Below are 21,293 nucleotides of genomic sequence, written 5' to 3' on the forward strand. Positions count from 1 at the left end.
TCTGTACCACCCTGAAAAACTGATTAGTTATCCAATCACCCACTGGGTTATAAAACTAGATTAATCTACTTATTAACCACTAATTAGACCAAGTTTGAAACTTCCTCTCAAGGAAGACTGGTATCCCACTGCACACTTGACAGCCAGACATATATCCATATGATAATAAATTTGTATTTACCTAATACAAATTTATCACTTAAAGACTACTGGACTTCCATTGGGAGTATTGGCGCTCTCACTGTCCCATCAACATCATCCTTTACATCTTGTCTTTCAGATCATAATTTCTTAGACAGGCAGTGTCACTCATTAGGGCTCTACAACATTTCTAGCACAAGAAGCAGAATGGCCACAAAGCGAAGCAAAATCATAATGCAAACATTATAAATAAACTTACTTTTCCAGCCATTTCCACTGTAAAAAACGGGAAAAATACACACTTTCTTGGTAAGCTTCAAAAGGTCTTCTGCTTAGGTATTCATGGACAATTCTAGCAACAGGAAAATAAAATCAATCTTGTACAGAAAAAACTGATGAAGCAGGAGGTGTTATCAATCTATTAAAATACACTTAAACATATCAATGAAGCCGTAGGCAGAAAAACATTGTCACTGTGCTCTACAATGGTTTTAACCTAAATGCCTCACAGTGAGTGCCTGTCACAGAAAACTGTTCCTGTCAAAACACTAGTGAATGTCAAACTGCTGTTACTTACACTAACTATAAAGCTTGACCTCTGCCTTTTCATTAAGTGTCTTCAAGCCCACCTGAATATCAGCTTCTCAGTAGCTATGCAATGCATGTATGACCCCACAAATATGACCTGTGAAAGATATTTACAGGAAAGTATCTACAAGTTTTCATACATTCTTTGGAGACTGGTAAGTAAAATTTTATTCTAGGTTTGAAATTGAAATACTAAATGCCATATGCAAACCTGAACATCAGGTACCTTATCATTCCCCTTAAACTAAACACACCAAGGGTGGGGTGGGGGGAAGGAAAACAAGTCATTCAAACTGTATTCATATATTTATTGGACAGAGGAAAGGGGATGACCTACGTGACAGATCCTCCATTTGAGACGTGTTTTACTAGGTGTTCTCACATATCCCTTTCAATCTTATAATCTCAGGTTGTTATAAAGTATGCTTATTTTTGTTGCCAGGGAGATGACCCAAGCAGTGACAAAACGTGTTGTAATCCTTCAGACAGGATCAAGCATGTCTTGAAGAACCAGTAATATTAGAAACATGAAGGCTTTAGAAAGACATGCAACACTGGTAAACATGTACCGTCCCTCCAAGAAAAGCCTTCCTGCTGCTGCTGTGTGAAATATCACTTCATGACTTCAGAGCAAAACCAAGTTGTATTTGGTTAACTATCACTGTGTTAATCGATCCTCTAATTAGCCATCTTAATGGAATATAACTGTTGGCCTCTGTTCAACCCATTTTCAAGAACCATAAATTGTGTAACATTGTTCAGAAACCTTTCAAGCTCCAGTTTATAACTTCATATTTTTCTGAGTACATTCATCATGGAAGAGAAGTCACTCAAAAGGTAAGAATATAATAAAGAGAAATACTATTCTAACTTACAGAATACTTGGCAGGAGATAATAGTGTGTTTTTATGCAAAAATAGCATTAAAGAAAAAGCTCTGCAAAAGTCAAACATCTAAATCACATCTGAAGGAAACCTAGTCCTTTAATAAATCTGTTCCAAATTTCTTACCTACACTTATTTGAGAGACCAAATACTCCTGAGTGTAATAGCTTCACCTTTCACTTCTCTCAGAAACACACAAATTTCCCTTGTGATCCTCAAACTTGGCACTGTGCGTTTTTAACTTACCTAGTACAGTCCATAAAAAGATCCTTAGAAGGGTTCTTTTCGAGTCTTGCTTTACATTCATTTACTGTTTCCTGAGGTATTTCTGGCAGGTGTGCTGCAGACTTTACATAATTAAACAAAAAGGCAACAATGAAAGCAATTTTGTAAATTGATAGAATGAGTAAAAGTTCTGTATTCAAAGTAAAATGAAATCTTCTAATACAGGAAAAGGAAAGGAATGGTTTGGCTGAAGAGAAAACCAAGAAAGTCATATTCAGGCAAGATTTTTATTTGTTCCCTATTACATACAAATGCATTGAAAGCTATTACAGTTATTTACTATTGCAGTATCTAAGGAAACAAACTTGGCAATAAGTCAAATTTCTTTTTCTCTCCAGAAGTCTATCACCACAAAAGCAAGTTCTCTATTTGGCTTAGCAGGATGAAAAGAAAGACGGGGAAAGAAGCACATACAAAAAGCTGGGGAACTGTTTCAAACCAGCCCAAAGAAATCCATTTTTTGCAAAAACCGCATGTGACTTATGGTAGTCCCAAATTATCAGAAGACATGTGGCAAACTTGGAGTTTATCTGCTTTTCAGGCATCTGCAAGACCTTCATTTGGAGTAAAGTCTTCTAGGATGACCAAAGTAAGAGAAGCAGAAGGAGCATCTATTCATAGAAAGCATATGTCTAATTATATATCCACAGAAAAGCTTCTACTGGATACCAAAGAACAGACTCTTAAAAATCAATCAGTGAGATCTAATATATGCAAAAGATCAGCTATTAATGATCTCCATGCAAAATACAGAGAAACAGAATGCTCTAGAACAAACCAAACCAAACCAAGCCAAGCCAAGCCAAAACAGCATTTCACTTTGTGAAAACCTGCAGCAATTCTGTAAACTTAACAGCAAACCAACCAAGGCCACACAGGAGTCTAAAAGAAGCCTGAAAATTTCAAGAATTCCTCATTCTCATGTCTTCAGACTAAAAAACCTCTGAGTTAATTTGTTAATAAGTACTCTTTAGATGATAAATGAGTTTGTTTAAAAATATATCTTTACTTGAGACCAGTATTTTAATTAGAAAACATAGGAGAATAAATCGTAACGGTAGTAGTCTTAAAAGCTGAGATTAGTCAAGGTTTCTGCTCAAGTTGATAAGAGCTTCACAATTTTAGAGGCAGTATACCTTCCAGAAAGACAAAAATGGGACTAATGAGGTTTGAAAGTCAATTTACTAAAAAAATGCAACCACTTAGATCTCTATTTATCTGACATTTACAAAACACTTGAGACAATATTTTGCAATATAATATATTTACCCCATTAGTGAAGTACGTCTCTAAAACTTTCAGGCCACAGTCTATACGCTTTTCATCTGAAGATACCTCATATTCTGCCTAGAGGAATGGAATTGAAAATTAAATTATGTTCAGAGCAATTTGGCACCACAGTTTTTTACATGATGCTAGGTAAATTTTATCATGAATAACACAATACTCCTAATATAAAAGGAACTGCAGACTCTCACTGTTTAAAATCTATTTAAAGATTTTTAGGCTACACAGTGAAACATGTATGAAGAACAGTCTTCAGAAAAAAACCCACATGGTATTTAACTTTTGGAAAACATACAAAAACTAACAGTTAGTCTAAATGCAATTACAGAAACTGCATCCTAGAGGTTAAATTAGATCAATTACAATGAAATAGTATTTATGTAGTATTGTAGGACAGAATGATCCAGATGGGAAATAATTAAGAATACAATAATCAGCCTTTTTTCACTGTATTTTTTTTTTCATGTATTTTTCTTTACTACAGTCTTGGGTAAAACTACTTTTTTTCTACTTACTACAAGGGATAAACCCACTACTTTCTACAAGGTCATGTTAACTGGAAATAAGTGAGATCTAAACCAAACCCTACTTCATTCTTTGAGAAAGTAAAACTGAGTACACGAAAAATTTCATGGTTTTTGACTTAGTAATATATGGTACTGTGATGCAGAAAAAAGACCATTGTGCAATACAGTGCTTTTTGCAGATAAACAACCGGCAGCTTAGTAGAGCTCCAGAGGTAGCTATTTACGGAAAAAAGAAACCAAACCATCAAACAGATACTAGTATTGGAAAAACTCCAAGGACTACTTGCTATTAATAATTTTAAGCAATAATCTAAAAGCAGACATCAGAAGTTACAACATTTAAAGATAACACAGAATCTGGGGAAAGTTGAATTAGAAAAGAGCTATCTCAAATAGCAACCAGTATTCACTTCGTAAGCTGGGCCAACTCAATCAAAGCTTATTTCATATCTCAGAATGTAAATGCGTGCACCTAGGAACAAAGAATATACAGCAGACCTCCAGAATGGAGGACTGTATCATACAAAACAACAGTGTGGCGTATTGGGACAATAATCATTAAGAACCTCATAGGAAATTCCAAGTGATTGATCTAATCAAAAGAGAAGTTATGTACCTTTATAAAGAAAACTAGCACACTGAAAAATGACAGTTCAAGAACCCAACACACACACAATACTGGAAATAACAGAATTCCTGAACTCCAGTTCTGCAATCAATTGCAACTAACCCACACTGAGTCACTACTAAGTCATCAACATCTTTTTCTGCTGAGACATTATGGTATCAACCACTTCAGCACAGTACTCAAATCCATTAACAATTGCAAGCCATTGTTTTTGCTACTTTAATTCCACAACAATCAGTCTAATGGTAAGGAATTCTTCTGCAACTACCAAACAACCTGAGCAGGTCTGAAAAGTTAATCAACCACAGCAGTGCACTTACCACCTCTAACATTTTCAGTTATGCCAAAGTAGTCACTAATTTAATACAGTTAGGCATACAGTTTTAAGCAGATACTGTAATTGAAAAGGAAGTTTAAGAGACAGCCTTGTCAACTAATTTGTGTTACTCACAGAGCTTAAGAGGGTAGTTTGAGCCGTCACCCATTCATTTTCATACTTGAGTAACCTTGTCCCCAGCTAGTGAAATGAGTCACTAGATGACTGGATAACTGTAATTCCTCACTTCAATTTCTGTCACTTTTATTCAATTATTTCATAATTCTTCTTTCTGTAAAGCCAAGCTGATGCCATACTTTAAGGTCACACATTCTCAAGAGTTAAAGCTTACCAGTCTTAGTATTCAGTACAGGTAGACAACATAGCATTGTACTACCTTGGTTTTGCCATTTTGGCCTCCTGAAATAATCACGTTGCTGAAATCACATTGCTCCATAGAGGAGAGTCAGAAAACTCTTTTATAGAGATGCAAGGCTCTTAAGACTATGCCATTTTATGCCAGAAAGTTTATTTTCAGGAAGATTAAGTCTAAAATTTATTTAAAATAAAAAAAATTTAAAAATTGGCAAAACCTAAGGTAAAATCCCCACAACCTTAGCCTCTCCCTTCGCATTACTGCCTTACAAACAAAACCAACAAAAAGACCCTCAACCCCACTCCCCATCCCGCCTCCCTCCAGAAAAAAGCTTGAACAAGCTTGCTGAAGTCCAGTCCAGAAAAGGGAATCAGACTAAGTCAGGAACCATCTGTAAGAGATAGTAGGTATTTTATCCCACTTCCTTGATCACGACAGCATGCTAGCTTTCAGATCATGAGAGTCACTGATTAGAGATTATCTTAGCTCTTAAGAGACTTCTGTTTCAGTGATTCCCAAGAATACTTCTTCACTATGATTTTTTGGAAGTTAAAAAATAAAAGAAAGTAAATTGTGAAATCATCCCTTACATCAGATTATCTCAACTATGACAGTCTTCAATAATTCACAGAAGTGTTGCAATCCACATAACATTATAGGCTGCGTATTTCAAAGCAATTCAAAGTTTTCAGTTAGTGTAAAACACAGCCACTTCTCAGTGACAATTTCACCTGAAAAATTATGTCTGTGGAGAAAAGTTACGCCTGCCTTACAGTCATGCTTAAGATTTTTTTCTCCTTTGTGCTGCCAAAGATTCTGCTACTCATTAGCTAAGCTTTTAAGGATTAAAAATGTGTACAGAAGTTGTAACCATTAAGTGTACATCCACAATTCTCAGTGGTCTCCCCACTGTGCAGTTGTCACTAAAGGCTCTGTTTTACATTCACTTCAGGACATTTAGCTCTGCTGTTCTGGACTTCCATTCAATCCATTCTAGCTGTCCAGCTGTCAAACTGGTCTCTGGAATTTGGTGCTAGAACAGCTCCTAAGAGTCACAAAAGTATAGTGAAATGCACCTGGGGAGTAAGCCTAATTGCACAAAGATTCATTGACAAATATAAAGCAATTCTACTTACTTGACACTAAAGCTCCTTTTTAGCTGATCATGTGCCTCAGTTTATACTCCCATAGGGGGAAGGAAGATACGGTGAAGTGGGGGGACAACAATAATCCCATATATTTCCTTACATCCTGCACCTTTCAGAGCCATCTTGCTCTGATATTTCGGACACATGTGAACAGCAGCACTACCCTACTTCTATCTTCTTTGGTCATTTGTTCCCTGAATATAAGAACAAAAATTGGTGGGATGAGGAAAACTGTTCTTTTGGCAGCAATCTCAGTTTAAGTCTATATCTTACTGTGCTTGGATTAACTATGCGGGACAAAGAATAAAAAGCTCTGAGCTATTATTCTCTCCTCTTGAGGACTGCTGTGTGCCTGCCTACTCTTCTCATTACTTTCCCCCTCCCCATGAGGGTTTTGTCTGAGAATTTTTTTACAAAACATGGCTGTGGGCACACTTCCTTCCTCTCCTCATTCTTTAGTGTTAGATACCAAGATGCAAATGTATCAAGACAAAAAACTTCCTTTCCCCTTAGTCTCTAAAATCTGGTTTCTCTCCTTCCATAGATGGTTCCCTAATTTTCCATCTCCATTGTACTTTTTTTAATTAGCACATTCTGTCTAGCCTAGGGCTTCCATGCAAGTTTTTAACTCCCCCCCAGTGATAATCAGAACGGTAGAAGAGAGAAAACTTGTGGGTTGAGATAAAGACAGTTTAATAGATAAAGCAAAGCTGCACACACAAGCAAAGCAAAGCAAGGAACTCATTTGCTTCCCCCCGGCAAAAATGCCAGGGGGCCTGCATGGATGAACAAGATGCTCCTGGAGAAACTCAAACACAAAAAGGAAGCCTACAGAGGGTGGAAGCAAGGACAGGTAGTGTCAGAGGATTGCAGAGAAATTGTCTGAGCAGCCAGGGATCAGGTTAGGAAGCTAAAGCCCTGATAGAATTAAATGTGGCTGGGGATGTCAAGGGCAACAAGAAAAGCTTCTATAGGTACATTGGTGATAAAAGGAAGACTAGGGAAAATGTGGGCCTTCTCTGAAGGAAACAGGAGACCTGGTGACCCAGGACATGGAAAAGGCTGAGGTACTCAATGAATTTTTTCCCTCAGTCTTCACCAGCCAATGCTCTAGCCACACCGCCCAAGTCACAGAAGGCAAAGGCAGGGACTTGGAGAATGAAGTACTGCCCACCACAGGAGATCAGCTTCAAGACCATCTGAGGAACCTGAAGGTGCCCAAGTCCATGGGACTTGATAAGATGCATCCGTGGGTCCTAAGGGAACTGGCAGATTAAGTGGCTAAGGCACTCTCCATCACATTTGAAAAGTCGTAGCACTCCAGTAAAGTTCCCAGTGACTGGAAAAGGGGAAAAATAACCCCCATTTTTAAAAGGGAAGAAAGGAAGACCTGGGGAACTACAGGTCAGTTAGTCTCACCTCTGTGCCCAGCAAGATCATGGAGCAGATCCTCCTGGAAACTATGCTAAGACACATGGAAAACAAAGAGGTGACTGGTGACAGCCACCAGGGCTTCACTAAGGGCAAACTGTGCCTGATAAATTTGGTGGCCTTCTACAACGGGGTTACAGTGTTGGTGGATAAGGGAAGAGCAACTGACGTCATCTACTTGGACTTGTGCAAAGCATTTGACACTGTCCCGCACGACATGCTTGTCTCTATACTGGAGAGATGGATTTGACGGATGGACCACTCGGTGGATAAGGAATTGTCTGGGTGGTCACACTCAAAGAGTTGCAGTCAACAGCTCAATGTCCGCATGGAGACCAGTGATGAGTGGCGTCCCTCAGGGGTCCTTACTTGAACCAGCATTATTTAACACCTTTGTTGGTGACATGGACAGTGGGATTGAGTGCACCCCCAGCAAGATTGCCAATGACACCAAGCTGTGTGGTGCAGTCGACATGCTGGAGGGAAGGGATGCCATCCAGAGGGACCTTGACAGGCTTGAGAGGTGGGCCCATACAAAAACTCATGAAGTTCAACAAGACCAAGTGCAAGGTCCTGCACATGGGCAGGTGCAATCCCAAACACAAAAACAGGCTGTCTGATGAGTGGATTGAGAGCAGCCCTGCAGAGAAGGACTTGGGGGTGTTGGTTGACGAGAAGCTCAACATGACCCAGCAACGTGCGCCTGCAGCCCCTAAAGCCAACCGTATCCTGGGCTGCATCAAAAGAAGTGTGACCAGCAGGTCAAGGGATGCGATTCTGCCCCTCTACTCTGCTCTTGTGAGACCTGGAGTACTGCATTCACCTCTGGGCCCCCAGCAGAAGAAAGACATGGACCTGTTGGAATGAGTCCAGAGGAGGGCCACGAAGATGGTCAGAGGGCTGGAGCACCTCTCCCATGAAGACAGGCTGAGTGAGTTGGGGTTTTTTAGCCTGGAGAAGAGAAGGCTCTGGGGAGACCTTGCACCAGCCTTCCAGTACCTAAAGGGGGCCTACAAGAAAGCTGGAGAGGGACTTTTTACAAGGGCATGTAGTGATAGGACAAGGGGTAATGGCTTTAAACTGAAAGAGGGTAGATTTAAATTAGATGCAAGGAAGAAGTTCTTTACTCTGAAGGTGGTGAGGCACTGGAACAGGTTGGCCACAGAGGTTGTGCATGCCCCCTCCGTGGAAGTGTTCTAGGCCAGGTTTGATGGGGCTTTGAGCAACCTGGTCTAGTGGAAGGTGTCCCTGCCCATGGCAGGGGGGTTGGAACTAGATGATCTTTAAGGTCCCTTCCAACCCCAATCATTCTATGATTCCCATTGGCAGGCAGATATTTAACCATTTCCAGGAAAGCAGGGCTTAATCATCATGCGTAATGGCTATTTGGCAAGACAAACACCGTAATTAACTTCAGCCCTTCCTGCTTCTTTCCCCCAGGTTTTATTGCTGATCGTGACATCATATGGTCTGGAATATCCCTTTGGTCTGTTGGGGTCAGCTGTCCCAGCTGTGTCACCTCCCAGCTTCTTGTGCACCCCCAGCTGACTCACTGGTGGGGCAGCGTGAGAAAAATAGAAGGCCTTGACGCTGTGTAATCACTGTTCAGCAATAACTAAAACATCCTTGTTATCAACACTGTTTTGGTAAAAAATCCAAAACATAGCACAGCATGAGCTACAATGAAGAAAATTAACTCTATCCCAGCCAAAACCAGCACAAAAATCAAACTTTTCACAAACAAAGATGTATGAGCTATTGCCTACTGATACCCATCTCCAGTTTCTCACTGCTTACCACTGCATCCAGAAATTCAATGCACCTTTTCAAATCTGGTCTGGAATCACAGAACTGTCTGAAGAGAAGTCTTCCTATTGGCTGTTTGTCACAAAGCTGGTTATAGTCTCTTTCTGAGAAAGAAATAGTAAGTAAATATATTTATCTATTTTTATCTTTGTCATAGCATGGTCCTTACTCCCATTTGAGAATAGGTCAGAAAAACATCACTAAAATGTGAAGATTTTACATTAACATATTTAGCCAAGACATCAAAAACATGCAATGATCCCAAAGAATAATGAAACACTCACTTCCAGCCACATTTGTCTCTTATAGCCTATCACATTTATTAAAAACACATTGAATGGTATGGTTAAGTTTCATTTAGGCTGGGGGGTGGAAAGCAACAACACTGTGAAATAGCAATCCCAAAGCAAACAAGATTGTTTGGAAAGGAGTAATACAAGATAATAACAGAAAAGGTTAAAAAATTATTACAAGACATTAAGAAAAAAAGTGAAATATATTACCACGTCATTCAAATTACAACATGATTCCTTTTTCTAATTCATGGCTTTGTAGAGTTATCCTTTAGGAGCACTTTCCTCTAACAAACAAGGAGCTCTGATAGAGCTTTTATCTTCTTATAAATTTATCTTCTCCATCACATTAAAAGTTTTAATAGCTTTTTTTTGCTAATTAGCATTCAGAAGCAAGACAGAATCCTTTCAGATAACACCACCAAACTCTTACCCTTCCTTCTCAAAAAAATCAGACAGACCATTCTACAGGACACCTACCGATTGAGCATCTAATACCTTCACAATGACTAACAGGTGGCAACTTCAGCATCTCTTTCCATTTTTTACTACGCCCACTCCGTTTGCCTAGAAGAAAAATATGAGTAATGTAAAATACAATACTGTGTCAGAATAAAATTAAACATAACATTAACAGTATAAAATTAGGTCACTTCTGCACAGATCTGCCAGACTGCTTTTCATGCCTAGAAACAAATCCATCTACAAGGAAATCCAAACAAACTTGATATAGAAGAACTTTTATATGAAAAACTAAAAAATGCAGAAAGTCTTTTGCAAGACAAATATTTCACGTTTTGGCTGTGCATACAGAATGTCTCTGCAGAGACAAGGCAAATATCTAGGTATTCTGAAAATTACAAACAAAACTGAAACATTAAAGACAGAAACCAAAAAAATTTGAGAACTATCTCTCAACCATGGTGAAGAATGGGAGACGTTAAAGTTGAGTAATGAAATACATAGAACAAAGTTCTTAAACATATTTTTGGATAATTAAGTTGTACATAAATATTCTCTTTCTCTTTTCAAGAGCAGTAATAGTAATAAGAGTAGACCCCACTAATAAATGAGTGGGCATTGCTCAAATACACACCATTTATTCCAGACTATAGGAGGATAAAGGATACCAGGAAGAATTTAGCTGTTGCAGGATTCAGATCTTTTCAATGCTTCAGATTTTACAGCACTAGTATTAAACTGGTTTTTAAAAACAAGTACTGCAGTATTTTCCCCATTGTTTCTCAAAACATATATCTGTACTCCATTTTCTATGTTAAATTGGAATTTTAGCACATTACTTTGACCTGAAGAAGCCAATTCCATTTACAAAAGATATGCATACTTATCAAAAAAGCAAAGTGATAGATACAGGAACATATATATATATATATATATTTTTAACTGCAAAACTTTTCATCAGAAGAGTAATTTTTGCGTTGCAAAATATTTTAAAAGAAGATTTTACTAAGTGATATGGCCAGATGCGTTTCCACATGACAGAACAGTAGCAAAACTGCACAGAAACTTTCTAACTGTACCAAAGCAGTATGTACCGTTAACCACAATGGGAGAGAAAGGAAGGGAGTTACCCTATGTAACCCGAATAGAAACCAAGCAGCAAATAGTACTCAACTCTTTCAGAATTAAATCGTTGGGGAGAAAGGAACTAACATCTTCAGAATAATAAAATATGTATTAAAAAACCCCCTCTTCACTCAAACATACAGCTTCTTGAACAATCCCACCATTGCAGTCAGAGCAGTCCCAGCTTAGTGTACCTTAGCTCATACCAAATTTACATGATCTTTGCTAACACAAACATTGACATCTCACTGTGCTGCTGCAACAAAACATTTTCTAGTATCACCAGAAAAGTAAACAAATAAGGAATACAAAACCTTAAAAATTTGGCTTGCAGAGATTCTTTGAACTGATACCTACTCTCTAAAAAACCTTCTGCACTTTATTTCCTAATATTGCTTTGTAAGTCATGCTCTTTCCAAAATATTTTAGAATACAAATATATCGAATCTACTTCCTCCCTCACACTTCATGCAGTACCAGAACTAATCATGAAGCAATAATTACCAGCAACACTAAAATAAACTCCAACTATTTAACAAAATATTTTTGATGTTAAAAAGGAGTATATACTTGAAGAAAATCAAACCACACAGAGCAAAGACCATTTCTAACAGAACTGAACACCAACAAAACCAAGGAATATTAACATAGATAGCCTGTACACATACAACGAATAGAAAAGGACTGGGTATAGACTATTATGTGATCACAAAAAACAATGGACAGAAGTGTCAACTTAATTTTTAACCATGCAACTGAAAACTACACTAAGCTGCAAGGTCCACAGAAGTTAAAATTCTTCTGTTAGAAACTGCTCAGAAAGACTCATTTGTGCATGACACAGTATAATCAGTATTGACCAAGAATGATAACTGACCCAAATTAATACCACAATGCTGTTTGGAAGAAGTAAAAGTGAACTGTGATATACACCAAGCATACATCTTCTGAAGCACTGTCAAAAAAAAAACCCCAAAAAACCAACAACCAAAAAACCCCCCAAAACACCCAAACCAAAACAAAAAAGAGGATCACTGGAGCATTATACTTCAAGTCTAACACAAGACAGTCTGCTGTATTTTGCCCCAAATATTTGGCCAGTTACTTACTATGTGACCATTATGAACTTCATTTTACAAAAAGAGATCACATGCTAGAATACACTTTAATTCACCATCCTATAGAAGTCAATAAAGACTACATATAATTTATTAATGATACACAAGAATCAAGTGCCTAGGAGTATCAACTAAATCAACATGCTCTCTTCTCTGAACTGACTGTTCTTATATTTACAGCAAATGCACAGAAAAAGTCTGTATATCCCAATAATGTAAAGAGAATGCATGACCTACATCATTTACAGATAAATTAGCCATTTCTGGTAAAAGTTATGGGAGGAGGCCAATTTGTTTGTCGTATTATTCCCTAACTGCAAAATCCTTTTCCATTTCTGAGGCAGTTTAAAAGAAGTATCAAATCAAATTATAATAGTTGTGGTTTGTAAGTGTCTTAATATTGATTTCAGAGCTTCTATTCTGGATCTCATTCTAAAATACTGCAGATAGAATTCTTCTAGAAAGACCAACAGCTTACTTTCTAACACAGCAGCAACAAAGCCATTAGGTTAATCTGCTTTATGGTTGACCTGTGTGGTTCAGATAAATTACCACTTTTGCCTCTTTCAGATGTAATTGCTGGCTAGAACAATGTCCAACTTGAAGCGACTCATCTTTTACAAAGAGAAGGGTGGATGCAGCAATACACCATTACAGTGAGGAAACACTGCAATTACATTTTCAGGTACGTGAGAACCTTACCTTCTCCTCCCCAAATTACTTCTTACAGTTAGAATTTCAGCATTTACCTCTTCAGATTTTTCGCTTCTTAAAAAGATACATACTAAATTCAGTTAGGTCATTGCATTAGAATATGGTATGGTAAAGATGTTTAGATGTTTTCATTTTTCAACTTTTTTTTTTAAACTTCAGAGAAATATTTGAAAAACATGTAAGGCAAGGTGGTAGTCTTATTCATCAGTAAAAACACAACTAGTTGCAAAAAAAGAAACTGCTGTGGCAAAACAAAGCAATCTGGTGCAGAAACAGATTTAGACAAATAAGAATATTTTTTAACTCATCCGATGGACTTCCCACAGCCACAGTGATCTTCCTCACAGACAGGATTTGTAGCATGACTCTCATTTCACTAAGCACAATGTTCACTGAACATTATTAGTCAGTCTTCCTTGAGATAGAAAACTTGGATTCTGTCCTACAGAACGAAAATAGTGAGAAGCATTGTACTATCTTTGGCTCATAAATGTACACAGACTATATGTGGTAAGATGCAGTGGCTACTATGCTGACACTGAGATTCCGGCATTGAGCTGTTGAGGGACCTCCATGCTTCAGCTTTTGTGCCTGTAAAAGGCAAGCAACGTATCTCTGTGGTTGAGAAGCACACAGCTACGGAGCACTAGGGGTGCATGGCTGCTTACAACATCATTCTTGCAAAACTGATTCCACAAACCAGATTGTCAGATACCAGCTGAGAAATTCATACTAGACCACACCCAGATAAGCTCCGAAAGCAGAAAACTGCAACAAGAAGACGATTTACAGCATGCCTTTAACTGTATAAATCAATCAATTGGTTCAATGAAAAATGCAAAAGAATTGATGCAGAAGCTCTACATCATCTACACTGAGATGCATGAGAATAATCTGGATACACACACTGTCTTACATCTTTCCCAAAGCAGAAAAAGCTGCAGGCAAGCTTCCTAACAGGTTTTAAACTCACATGAATTCAAATCTTCTCTTACTTACAGACACATTTTCCTTCAAACCACTCATGATAACAATTAAAACCTTTCACTGAAAAATCAAAACATTCCTGTTTAACTATGGCCTTATGCTACGAAGACATTTGTAAAACACTGCCCACTAAGTAACAAATTTTTATGGTATGCCCTTACTGTGCAAGATCCACCTTCAGGACATAAAACACTGCAGAATACCTCAGGTCCTCAGATCAGAATGGTAACACTGACGTACCACTAACTTCAGGCTAGGAGACAAGTTCACGTATACCATCACCTTGAGGAAGGGTGTCATGCTTCCAGTTCTAGAGACATACTGCGTTGTGGGGTCTCTGCAACCTTCTCCATTGCGCAGGTCAGATATATTTTTTGACATCTCAGCTCCTTGAAAAACAAGCCTGGTCACAGCTTAACAACCAGGTTTAACAGAGTGGCATCTCTTTTATATGGAGAAAGATTTTTTTTCCCCAGAAGTATGATATATATAATCTGGCTGGCTCTCAGCAAGTTTACCAGAATCACCTAGTGAAAGTTCAGGTTTCAGTGCAAGGTAGGCACCTAACTCTTCAGCATTAAAAAGGCCAAGGCACTTCTGAACACAAACAGAAGAAAAAATACAAGCAGTTCAATAAATAAACACATAAAAGATACCTATAGATTACAGATTGTTATAGCATTTTTAAGATAATATTCCTCACACTCCTGGATTCAAGTGCCTAGAGTCAGACTTCAGCAAGGTAATGCTCAAGTCCTCTTACTCATCTGGCTGTTAGAGCAGTAACACTGTAAGCAGTTAAAAACCCCAGGTATCTACGTGAACATTTGTGCAGCTTGTTTATATGCACAATTATTTATTGTTCCCACAGCTACAACCACTTGAACAACTGGTTCTTCACATCAGCTCTATATACAATTCCAGTAATCATGTGCACATTTAAGAATGCTAGTGCATACATGCTGAACAGCTTCTGCACTTCTCCAGAAATTAGGTATGAAAGTCTTGTATCCACTCAGGTAAATGTAACTAATCTGAACCAGAATTTATTAACCTTATCTTGCACTCAAACAATGTAACATCTGTGTATCCATTTCATTTTGATATGTCTATAACAACTTTATGAACAGGGTGGATGGGGGGGGGAGCGGAAACAGGAGGAAAACTCCAATTTTACAGACAACTCCTTGACAAACAAGGATTTTTTTTTTTATCATGATGGCACAGCAAGACTGCAACAGATAGAAAAGAGGTAAAATTCTTTCAAGCAGATTGTGAAACCTCTAGTTATAATTGCCACTTTTGAAATAACCAAAGCAGCAGCGTGTATCAATAACTAGACCTCTCATGTTATATTTATTTAGTAAATGTAATTATTTAGATTCCAACATGCCCACATGCATTCTTCTTACAGTTCATTAAATAAAGGACAAAAAGGCAGACATTGTGCATAATTCTGTACAAACACAGGAAGACATGTTTCCTGCCACAATGAGTTTACAGCAATTTAAAGCACAATGCAATAAGGGAGTGCAATAGAACATAGGAGGCAAATAAGGGAAGAACAGAAAAAAATAACAGCAACTGCAAAAACTCACAGCACTCTCACGTTAAAATTCATATTTGGTGCTGGTGTATGAGTGTGCCTTGATTTCCCACTTGTCCATACTCCTTAAATAATTAAAGATTTTAGTAAAGTTTGAAAGCCAGACTGCAGTGATCTGAGCAATCTCCTTAGAATTTTCCTCCTAGTTACAAATGTACACATAACAGGATATCTGCCTATGTATCACCATTACAGTACTGAATTATTACCTTATACTGCAAGCAAAAGTAGGATGTATTTCGCTTGCAGAATTATTCCAGTTATTTTTAAACCTAGAGAGATAAAACACAATTTGAGTGGACTGTTTATTTTTTGTGAAGAGTGCTACACTAATACAATTTCAATTCTGAAACAAGTATCTTTCAGGATTTGCTTAAGCCAAACTGCAATCACATTCTGTTACTGAAAGGTTCCTGCTAACTCCATCTTTGGGCTGCACCTAACAATTATCAAATCTGCAGGAGCTTGCTGATCCATCTGAAAACTAATTTGGGGAAGGAAACCCCAAACCCAAAACACCCAGCAACATAGAAAAAAAACCACCACAACAACCCACATACCCTAGATTGGTTCATGGATCCATTTGGAAACTATCTTACCCATTCTGCAACCACAGGCTAGAACCAATACAACTAAGAGCTTGGGGGAAAATTTGCTTGAGGCATGATCTTAATTTAGGCTAAATCAATCATGACATAGAGGATATTATATGCCTAACAGCAGACCCAATTCTCATTCACAAACTGCTCCTGCCAGAGCAGTACAAATGAATTTTAAAGTGGATGCAAATGGACCAGGTATGTTTAAAACTTACTCTTGGCATGGATCCTCAATTGCAGTAAACTGCCATTGACTTCAAAGGAACTACAGATCTACCCTTTGGACATATTTTTGGAGACTATTACTTTAGGCAATGAAAAAAGGAAGGCTCCTAAGTAGTTTAAAACATACAGCAATTAATTTCTTTCCTTCAAAACATCACAGACTATGTGTGGGATACTGAAATGAATTTGGGGCTTACATCTACTCAGAGGATTTATTGAGAGTGATCGACATAACTACGAAAACCAGAAGATACAAATATAAATAAAGAGAAAAGTGAATATAAAATAAAAATACTTTTTTGTGAACTTTCAGATTTTTTTCAGAATAACCTAGTTTATATTTATTATTGTCCCCATTTATGGGATAAATTCTTCAATGTCCTTCAAGAGATACTCATTTCAAAGATATTTCTGCTCAGAAAAAATGAATGTGTTAATTCCTCTGCTCTAACATAAAACTAGAAGTCATATTGCTGTACATCATTCTTCTACACATAAAAATCTCTGTATGTGAAAATCTGAGTAAGGAGATCATGAAATTGCAAGCTTTCGCACCATCTGTCTTACATCACTATCATTTAACACTTACCTGTTTTTCTATCTCAGTTGCTGCACTTCAGTGATCATAAGATCAACTTTGAGTTTGCCTTATAATCTTGTTTTTCTACTGAGTCACTTGTGCTTGTTCCACCATTGGGTTCACCTTAAGAGGAAGTTTTCCGTTTTTCTTTCTCACATACAGATTTCCCTCAAAAAGTAATGTATGCACAAGAAGAAAGAACTGGATTGGCACAGAAGGCCACTTATCCCAGAAAACCAGGAGAGGGAATCCCAGAACACTTTGCACTCCAGTTTTCACACAGAGGCAAACCCCTCCATGGACAGGTTAGCTCTCAGCACGAGCAGGTCAACTAGAAAAGTGGACAAGGAAAGAAAAGAACTCCCAGTATAGCTCCTGAGTCCTTAATCTTTCATCCATAAAATACTTTGTGTCATCACAATATTTTCTAGTAGTAGGTATGTACAAGAGTCATATATTATGAGCCATCACTAACACCCACATGTGCGAAGAACTGGCATTTGATTATTTACAAAGCCACATTAAAAGAAGATAAGGAATCCTCATAGCTTTCCTTCTTCACATAAACAAGTGTTGTAGTTGCTACAGAGAGATATTACAAGTCTTTAATGGAAAGAGACAGGCTTCTATTAAAATAATCTGTTTTATGAAAAGGTTTGAAAAATCCTCTTAGAGAATCGCATCATAAGACAAAATTTAAAGTTTTGAGGCTGGGGGGAAGCCGGGGTTTGATCTGGCCTGAAAAATGTGACTGGTGAACTCTTACAAACTGATGTTATCACATGCAAATTGGATTAGAAGATTCACGCCTCTAATGAAATAAATTAACAGTAACACTATTAGTGAGATGGTAGAAGGTAGGTAGTCTAGCAATAGACAGCAATACCACTTTGTTTTTATTCTGTAGGAGAAGAAAGTAGCAGTGTAAGATGCACTTTGTCTAAGCACACTAGTTAGTTCCTGGCTCTCTAATTACATAGATCGAATTTACTGCCTATATATCAAATCAGAATTAAACAGTAGACATGAACCTAGCTGTTCAAGGTGTGCTAATTCTGCACACCTACAAATGTAAAACCCAAATGATGTTCACATCCTAACAATACTGACATCCAGAAGTATTAGACTACCTAAAATTAAAGGAAAATGATGAGTACAAATCTGGGATCATAATTTTGACTGTTAGGTCTGGTTCATGTGCTCAGGTATGATTTGTTTAGACTTGGTGTTATTTACCAGGCACTTCTGAATTCTCATTAAGCATCTGCCATACCCTTTCACCAGATGAGGACAAGTACACAACATCTTTAATTCAGTTTCTGTATTTGCAAAATGAAAATTACATATCTCTACGGTAAAAGGCTTTGTAAGATGCTTTCAAGAGTACAAACTTTGTCCACTCTCATCTTTATCATGAAGGAATCTCAAGTTAGACTGAGACTGACCCATGCAAGCCATAATTAAGCCTACACTGATTTCTTTCAACATGCCACTGAAAACTATAAAATAAGAGCACAGTAGTTCACATCTTATTTCTTTTGCTTTTACAACTGAAATATTTATCCAGGTCAACACCTTCTCTTACCCAACCTTTAACACACTGAAGAATTGGAAAAAGGATTACTGATGTAGCTCAAGTCTATACATGAAAGTAAGTGAAGCTGCTATTTTATACTAGCTTAGGATTTTGCCTTCTTCCATGAGAAACAGTCATTCTGCACTTTTCCATGCTATCCCACCTCTCCATACAGTCTACAGTGAGATAATACGAATGTGGGAAGGAAAAGGTCAATTGAAAGTCTGCTCTTCTGTCCCAATTGTGAGGTCCATTTAGCAAAGAATATTTTTCAGTAAAATATCTACCTCACATACTAACTTTGCAAATTCCATTCCCTTGGAGTCTACTGGGCACATAAGAATAGAGCTGGGACAGGGATTTTATGGAATGGTCCTGAGAGATGGAGTAAACCAGACATTCCCAGACCGGCCAGAGCATGCAACAAACAGAAAATACTTTCATTTCAAGAAGCGTTTTGAAAAATGTGATGTAAAAAGTACCCCATGCACAGGAACTCAGACCTGACAAGGTAAAAGACCTTCTATCAATTGATCAATGGAGTTTTAGAGTTTCAAAGCCAGAAATCACATTTTTGTGCATGCTTACACAAAAGAGCCCAGGCCAACTGAAGGTACAAAAGAGTAACAGCTTGTTACCATTACTTTTATAAGTTTCACATCAGGTAGAACTGATCTTCTTCACATCAGTTGCTGTCAGGCTTTCATTTAGTTCATTAAAATATCTTGTTTGGTCAGTTCTACCACTATAATTTATTTTAAACATAGTGAAACCTTAACTAAAGAGGCAACCTGACATTAAGCAGCCACTTAAAAGCCTTTCCAGATTACCACTCCACTCTTTGTGGTGAGGGTTTGGGCACAGTAAAGTTTTGAGCCAGATTCCACTTTCCCTTCATTTCTCAGATCACTTCAATGTAAACTCCAAATTCAGGCAGCACCACCACAGACATGTTACCGTCAGTGAAACCAGCCAAAACATGTCCTCTAGTTTGAGGTGGTCTTTTCAGCTAAGGTTGGGAAATGGCCCAAAATTGTGATCACTGTTCTGGTTTTTAAACCCCACTTCAAAGTCAAAAAGCTGATTTTCCTCTCTTGCTGCTTAAGGCAAATTTAACTGGATACACATATGGCGTAAGTGCCAAACCCATTTAGAGTTGGAGGAACTTGCAAAACGTACAGGGGCAGATTCTGTTGTTCTTACTCACTTTAAACAGCTCCAGCTAAACTAATGGGACTTCTCAACACAATTAAGAAAAGTAGGACCCAATCCAAAAAGAATATGCACATTTCATAGTTGAAAAACATACTTGCCCTGAGTACAGTGGTAATCTGGGGAGGCTTTCAAGTGGCCATTTAATGGACAGTTATATACATGAAAAAGCAGCAGGACAATCTTATTTCAGGACTTTTTTTAAACAGCAATCATGTGCTAGACTAAATTTTATTATCTATCCAAAATGTTTGTTAGTTGGGGGAGGAATCTTCAAGTCAAGATGTTCTGGGGAATCAAACTGTATGTATTAATCTAATGGAAAATAGCACACTTTAATATTAGGTTAACACAAAATATTCGACTGCAAAATACAGGTAGTGTTCACCAGCTCTGTTTTTCATGGGCAGGAATTTCAGCAAGACAGAGCGCGAGGTTCTTCCAAAGAAGATTCAGAATCATAGAATGATGTCACTTTGTCCTTTATACCCACATGCATACATATTTATAAATACACTGAGAACTACAGATTAACGATCTTCTTAAAACATCCAGCAAAACCACGATTTGAATCAAGAGCCCGAAGGGCGAAGGAGAACAGGGTTTGTTTTTTTTTTTCCAGATGCAAGCCACAAGCCAGTAACTCCAAATCCACCCCGCGGGAGGAGCAGGGCAGGTGCCTCAGGGCACTGCCCGGGACTCGCCGCCCGCCCCGCTGCAGCGGGGAGAGCTCCTGCCACCGCCCCTGAGGGGGTCCACGCCCCGCGCGGACCCCCCTGCCCGGCAGCCTCTCCTCCCTCCCCACCTCCTCCTCCTCCATCACTTCCTCTCCCCCCTGCCGGCTGGCCCCTTTCCCCCTCACCTCAGACCCTTTTCCTCCCCCTCGGTACGTCCCCAGCCCGCCCCGCCTCGCCCTCCCGCTTCTCCTCCCTCCTCGCCTCCCCCCGCCGCCTCGCCCCGCGGCTCTCACCCTCCCGGGCTTTCAGCAGCACCGTGTTGGCCACGATGTTCTCGATTTCCATGGTCGGGGGCTCCTTCCCCTCAGGGCAGCCGGAGTGGAGGCCGCCCCTACTGCCTCCTTCGCCCCCTCCTCCAGCCCCGCCACCGCCGCGACGCCAAGCCTCCGCTCATCCGGCCCCGCAGGACCTCAGCGCTGCGCTCGCCTCTTCCCCATCACCCGCTGCTCGCCCCGGCACCGGCCTCCCCCTCCCCGAGGGCGGAGGCAAGGAGCAGGCAGCGACCGCCCGCCCCGACCATGGCTCGACCGCCCTCCTCCTCCCGCCTCAGCCAGCCCCGCCTCTGCGCTCCTGTGCCACCGCCCCCTCCCCGTTCCCGGGGACTACAACTCCCAGCAGGCAGAGCGCGGCGTGCGCAGGGGA

The 21,293-nt window shown here is 39.1% G+C and overlaps 1 protein-coding gene across 6 annotated transcripts in view; it reads right to left on the bottom strand.

The window, feature by feature from the left end:
* Positions 1 to 21,191, bottom strand: part of GRK4 (G protein-coupled receptor kinase 4) — a 43,984-nt gene extending 22,793 nt beyond the window's left edge. For 5 of the 6 annotated variants that reach the window (XR_008234180.1, XM_052780604.1, XM_052780607.1 and 2 more), the window contains exons 1-6: positions 20,885 to 21,191; positions 10,191 to 10,277; positions 9,409 to 9,521; positions 3,168 to 3,245; positions 1,860 to 1,960; positions 401 to 493 (exon numbers count right to left, since the gene is read on the bottom strand). Coding sequence is in view for 5 of the 6 variants with exons in the window: in XM_052780604.1 (XP_052636564.1) it covers positions 401 to 493; positions 1,860 to 1,960; positions 3,168 to 3,245; positions 9,409 to 9,521; positions 10,191 to 10,277; positions 20,885 to 20,936 (524 nt within the window). In the remaining variant the exon portion in view is untranslated. Of the gene's footprint in view, positions 1 to 400; positions 494 to 1,859; positions 1,961 to 3,167; positions 3,246 to 9,408; positions 9,522 to 10,190; positions 10,278 to 20,884 lie in introns of those variants that run through there. The other variant, XM_052780609.1, reaches the window with a different exon arrangement.
* Between the last annotated feature and the right edge of the window lie 102 nt (positions 21,192 to 21,293).

The sequence above is a fragment of the Harpia harpyja genome, chromosome 2 (assembly GCF_026419915.1).
Source record: "Harpia harpyja isolate bHarHar1 chromosome 2, bHarHar1 primary haplotype, whole genome shotgun sequence".
Taxonomy (NCBI): domain Eukaryota; kingdom Metazoa; phylum Chordata; class Aves; order Accipitriformes; family Accipitridae; genus Harpia; species Harpia harpyja.